This window comes from Salvia hispanica, chromosome 5 (genome assembly GCF_029641045.1).
Source record: "Salvia hispanica isolate PSC_SH4W2 chromosome 5, Shi_PSC_v1, whole genome shotgun sequence".
NCBI lineage: Eukaryota > Viridiplantae > Streptophyta > Magnoliopsida > Lamiales > Lamiaceae > Salvia > Salvia hispanica.
Genome location: NC_142696.1, coordinates 11,250,432 through 11,256,431, shown reverse-complemented (window position 1 = coordinate 11,256,431; position 6,000 = coordinate 11,250,432). Strand labels below are relative to the sequence as shown.

Here is a 6,000-nt window from a genome sequence, read left to right as displayed (position 1 = left end):
TGATGTGTTATTTCGCGGTATAGATTAGGTTAGAAAATGGGGTTCTAAGGATAGATTTTTTTTTATTATTTTTTTTTATGGGGGGGTTTCCTACTGCCTTCGGGGTTTGCTACACGCCGTCACCTCGCCCTAGACATCATGTGGTAGCCACTCTTCTTTTTTCAGTGTTTAGTGGAAAGCAATTCCACTTTGGGTTTCTAACTCACCTTTTAAGAGGGCTTTCGTGTCTGACCTAAGGGATGGGTTTTTCCTTCATACTTGCATCATTTATACTGACTAGGGGTTACTGGAGGGGGTGGTTTCTGTTTTCCGGCATGCCTTATCTCCCTCAATTCCCCTCACCGTCAGTTCGAGGTAGTTGAGTTTTAAGCCCATTCATAAAAAAAACACATAACACATAATTCCTAAACCTAAACAAACCCTAAAAACACTAACATGCACTGACTCACATAACACATTTACACATGTGTCATACTGGCCATTTGCCCCTCTCCCTACACAAGTGTCTGCCCCAGATACGGGTTGTGTAGTGAAAAATAGGAATGGTTAGTATGACAGACACACATTTATAACAGCACATATTATATCTAAAAACTTCTCACACTTAGACTACACAGTAGGCTGAGTGTCAGTTAGCATGGTTATGACAAAACACAAAAAACATAAACAAGACACATTCATCGAAGTAGCAAACCCTTTACTTCTCACACTTAGACTATTAGATAGGCTAAATGATATGAATGGGGTTTTCTCACCTTAAATACACATAATTCTACCTATTTAACAAAAGTAAGAAAAAGAAAATAAAAGAAAACTAAAAATTAAAAAGAAACTAACTGGTCAGTTTGGTGGGGGTCGATCAGACGTTCATCCTGCTCCGCCTTGGTGCAGGGGTCTGTGCAGGTGGTTCCTTTGGTTTCTCTTTAGTGGATTCCGGTTGGTTGGCATCTGCCTCCTCTTCTTCATCACCTTCTTCTACCTCAGGTTCGGTTGGTTCATCGTTCTGCCCTCCATGTCCACTTGTTCCAGCTCCAGTGCTTTCCTTTCCTCTCGCTAATTCCTTCAGTATGCTCTCCATTAGGGTTGTCAGCTTTGCCATATCTGCCCGTGATTGTCCATTTTCCTCCGCTAGCTCAGTGACTGCCCCTCTTGGCCCTGTTGTGCCCTTCCACCAGGGGCTTCCCCCATCGGGTAGAACTGGGGTACTCCTTTTCGGTAGTATACCACGTTTGTGCGGACGAAGAAGGGTATATCGAACAGGCCAGGAGCATCGACCATGTACTTCGGAGATAGGTCTTCTGCCTCTGTTATGATGATGTTGTTGCGCACGAAGGCTCCTAGTATGTTGCAAAGGGACAAGTTCCTAGCTGGGTGGGTGGCTATCAGGTGGCATTGGTAGGCTGTCCAAAATCCCAAATGCAGCCTCCTCCCGCGATTAGCGCACCATACCATGTACAATTCAGTCATGGACGTTTTGGCAGCCGAATTACTCTGTCCCAGTAAGTTGTAGCCTAAGTAGAGCTGCACCAATCTGAGCATGGAATTGTTGAAGTGGGTGGATCTTGATGTAGTGGAGGCGAACTGACTAGCATCGGGGTCGGTTAGCTCCCCCCAGGCTTCCTGGGGCTCAAAGTCTATGTGTCTCCTCGGTACCCCCCTCTCTCGGCTTCTCCATTCTGGTCCTATAGCATCCTCTAGGCTACACATTCCCAGTCGCACAATCCACTCGATCAGACTCATGGACAGTCCTCCACCGAATATCCTAAAGGAAATTGACACCTCGTCTAGGTCCGTAGTGACTTGGAACCTAAACGTGTTGAAGAACTCCTTCGCTAGTCTCACAGATATCTCCAGGTCCCTATTCTCTAACAACCACTCAAAACCCAATGCTTCCATACTGGCCAGGAAGGAATCACGAACAAATAACTCATCCAAAGAGGGTATGTGGAGTACCTTTCCGCATTTGACTTGCTTGCTGCTATCTTCCTTGTCATCAAATGCGTCTTGAAGCTTTTTGGTGTTGTAGTGCTCCATGTCCTCTATAAGCTCATCGGTGAGCTCTACCCTCCACCGTCGGTACACGATCCTCTCTACCTGAGGGTGGACTAGTTCTTGGTGGTTGTCGGGGAGCTGCTGCTCATGGTACTCTTCCCTCGCTAGAGAGATATCACTCTCTGAGTCAGACTCTTCGCTGGAAGTGTAGTCGCTGTCACTTAACCTCCTTCTTTCTTCTGGCTCTCTGATCACTATGCTGGCATTGGCAGTGCGCTGTTTCTTTACGGCTTGCTTCTTCTTGGCAGGGGCCTTCCCCTTTCTCTTTCTTTCCTGGATGTACTTGTCGTCTTCGATTTCCATTGCCTGTGCTTCTTCGTCGGCTTGTGTTGAAACGTCCTCCTGGGTGGTAGGCTCGGTCACCACACGGGCACTAGTATCACTTCCTGTCGCCTTAACCACCTGGATCCCTGACTTCTTGGGGACCATATGGATTGTGCTGACCCATTCACTATCGGGTACCGAGTATATAATGCCCAGCGAGAGCAACTTCAAGATTTCCTTCAGTATCTCTTCCCGCATGATTGGGTTCACCTTTCTTTGCGAATTTCTATGTGCCTTGGCTCCCTCCTCCAGCCTAATGTGGTGCATGCAGACATCCAGCTTATCCCCACCAGGTCCGTAAGGCTCCGTCCAATAGCCTTCTTGTTTTTGCTCAGCACAGTTTGTAGTCTTGCCTCTAGCTCTTCAGTCAGCCCGCTCTTGATGATTACAGGGAACGAGTCTTCCTCCCCGAGGTAGGCATACTTAAGGTTCGCTGGCAACTTTTTCAACTCCACATGTGGGGGTAGTGTGTCTGTAGGTAGAGGGTTCTTTTTAGAATCCTCCTCTCGCTCTTATTCACCATCTAATTTTTCCTCCATACTGGCCGGTAGTAAAGCCCCAACGGATCCCGCTAGTTCCGACTTCTGACATAATTCCGTAATTGCTCCTTCGATCTCCTCATCAGTTAACCCTCGGCTACTGATCAAATCGCACCATGCAGCTGCTTCCACATCAGCCTGGGCATACACATCCAAGGCTTGGAGTTTTTCCTGCAATAATTCGGTCTCAAGAAATTCTTGGACTAAGGGGTCAATTACATCAACATAACATAGATTTTCAGAATCTATTGGTTTTTTCATGGCTTCATTGATGTCAAAAACAAATTTCTCACCATTAAAGTCAATGCAAATTGTCCCTTTAGCCATATCTACAATTGTTTTAGCCGTTCGTAAAAATGGTCTCCCTAACATTATCCCGCTAGACTCCCTAGCTTCCGGATTTATACATGACCTATCAGCCAGTTGGATCAACACCCTAGTATTTGACAATTTTACCCCATTCAACCGATTATAAATGGATAAACGCATAACATTGATAGATGCTCCTAAATCACACATTGCATGCTTGATTTTTACATCTCCAATTGTTATGGGTAAAGTAAACATACCTGGGTCGGCTCTCTTGGTGGTAGTTTCTCCTATACAATAGCTGACGCTATCCCTTCCACCATGATTTTTCCATCCTCCTGGGCCTTTCCGGCTATGAACTCCTTTATAAACTTCCCCAGAGGGGGCAGTCTCACGGCTTGGAGGAATGGTATGGTGACATCCAGCTTTCCGAAGATCGACATGAAATCCACAGGGTTTTCTTCCCTCCTCTTCGTAACAAACCGATATGGAAACGGTTTTTTTCCTTTAGCCTCTTCAGTTAGCCTTGGTGGACTTTCCTTTGGTGCCTCCTGGGCTTGAGGTCCCGATGTGGGTATTGCTCCTTCAGGTTGCTCGTTTCTAGGTTGTGTTTCTCCCTCCTTTCCTTCCTCAGTAGGCTTCTTGTTCAGAAAAAACGGATCCTCCATCTGAGGCAGAGGCCTCTTGAGCTTTTCCGCTGAGACAGTGTCGCTCAGCACCCTTGCTCTACTAGATTCCCCAATAGGGTTCTTGAGTTGAGGTCCATTATAGGCTGTTTCGGACCGTAGTGTAATCTTACTCACATTTGCCTTTTCAGGTACATGGACTGTAGACGGGAGTTTCCCTGAGTTCCCTTTCATTTCGCCCACCGAGTTAGCGAGCTGGGCCAACTGCTTGTTCATCATATCCATATTTGCCCTATGCTCCTTCTGGGCACTTTGCATCCCTTGCATTGTTTCATTACTGGACTGCAAGTCGCTTTTAATGCTCTGCTGCGAAGCAAGCATCTCTCCCATCATGTCCTCTATAGACCTCCTCGACCTGTTTGGGTGATGGAATTGGTTCGAGCCCTGGTGCTGGTAATGCTGGGGTGGTGGGTTTGACTGATAGCCCGAGAAATTTTGCTGGTTTTGGTTTTGTGGGTACTAGTTATACTGGGCAGGAGGGTTGTACTGGTCGTGGTTGTGCTGGTACTGATTTTGGCTTTGGTTGTGGTTGTTATGTTGAGGCCCTAGGTTAAATTGGTTCTGGTTTTGGTTCTGGTTGTTTCGCTGATGGGGTGGCACATAGGCAGGGTTCGGGTTCTGGTTTTGAGGGTTTTGGTTCTGAGGATGCTGGTTTCTTCCTACCCAGTTAGACTGGTAATCAGGGTTCGTTGGGCCACAGTTGGAATTTTGGTTCGGGTGGGGGTTGGGTTGATTTTGAGCCTGATTTTGGTACTGATTCTGATTTCCATCTCCCCATCGGAAGTTTTGGTGGTCCCTCCACGGTGCATCCCTCTGCCTTCCCGGAATCCAATTGCCATTAGAATTGTAGTATCCTGCGGCATTTGCTTGCTCCACATCTGGCGAGTTGTCCGGCTGATCATATGGTAGTTCTGGGGCCTCTTTTCCTCCAGTCGGAGAAGGTGGTGGAGTGTTTTGCTTGATTGCAGTCAGTAATTCCTTCTTTAGTTCCTCCATCTTCAAATCCATCCTTTCCTCCTGGTCAGTAGCAGAAGCACTTGCTACCCTTTCTCTGTTGTACCCATCCCTTGCGCTGTCGTACACCTTCTTGGCTTCACTGACTCTCAACTGTGTGAACTCGCCTCCGGATGATGAATTCGCCAGATCCTTTGTTTCCTTGTTCATCCCCTCATTGAAGGTGTGGTGCACCTCTATCTCCTTCATGCGATGGTTGGGGCATGACTCCAGAAGACTCATGTACTTCTCCCAGTACTCACTCAGGGTCTCATCGTATTCTTGCCTTATACACGATATTTTCCTCTTCAATGCACTTGTCTTTGAAGACGGGAAGAACTCAGCTAGGAAAACTGACTTGAAATCGGCCCATGTATTGATGGAGTCGGCTGGCAGGCGCATGAACCAGGTGTTGGCCTCTCCCTTTAGGACAAAAGGTAGGGCTTTCAGTCTGTAATCATCCTCGCTTGCTCCTGCTGGCCGCCTCTGCGCCTTACAGATTTTGCAGAACTCATTTAAGAACTCGTAGGGTCCCTCGTAACTCTTCCCACAGTACGTCGGTAGGATTGCAATAACGTGGGGTTTCACATCACAGGCGTTCTGGCCTGGGGTGACCACTATGGCTTGTGGGGGATCTCTGTCAGCATGTGCAGTAAGTGTTGCGAGCTCGGGATCGTCCTCACCTTGGTCAGCCATTCTCACTAGTGTTCTTACTAGTTGGAGTGGAAGCTCCGGGAGTTGGTACTCTAGATCTTCTTTCTCCTCGTCGCTGCTCCTGCCTAGGTCTGACAGTGCTGTTGACAGGCCAGAACGAGTGGTAACGAGTATCGTTCCTTGGGGAAGTATCCTTGGTCTCCACTGGCCAGGAGCCGAGCTACTTCTCATAAACTGAAAATAAAAAGAAAAGGAAAATTATAAACAGTATGTACACCAAAAAGATCACACACAATAACAGGTATGAACGCCATCCATCCCCGGCAACGGCGCCATTTTGAAAGTGCAGGTTTTCTCTCGGTCAACGTATATTTTGAAAGTGTATCCAACTGATCAGGATGAGATTCCCGACCTAGCTGAGTCGTTGGCACGATAACCGGAAC

The 6,000-nt window shown here is 47.3% G+C and overlaps 1 protein-coding gene across 1 annotated transcript; it reads right to left on the bottom strand.

Moving 5' to 3' along the window:
• Window positions 1-1,128: 1,128 nt before the first annotated feature.
• On the bottom strand, window positions 1,129-3,242 carry LOC148926281 (uncharacterized). The gene is made up of 3 exons (XM_089059061.1): window positions 3,209-3,242; window positions 1,587-2,462; window positions 1,129-1,304 (listed from the first exon to the last, which is right to left on the bottom strand). Exons 1-3 carry the CDS (start codon window positions 3,240-3,242, stop codon window positions 1,129-1,131), a joined length of 1,086 nt encoding a protein of 361 aa, XP_088915187.1.
• Window positions 3,243-6,000: the final 2,758 nt, after the last annotated feature.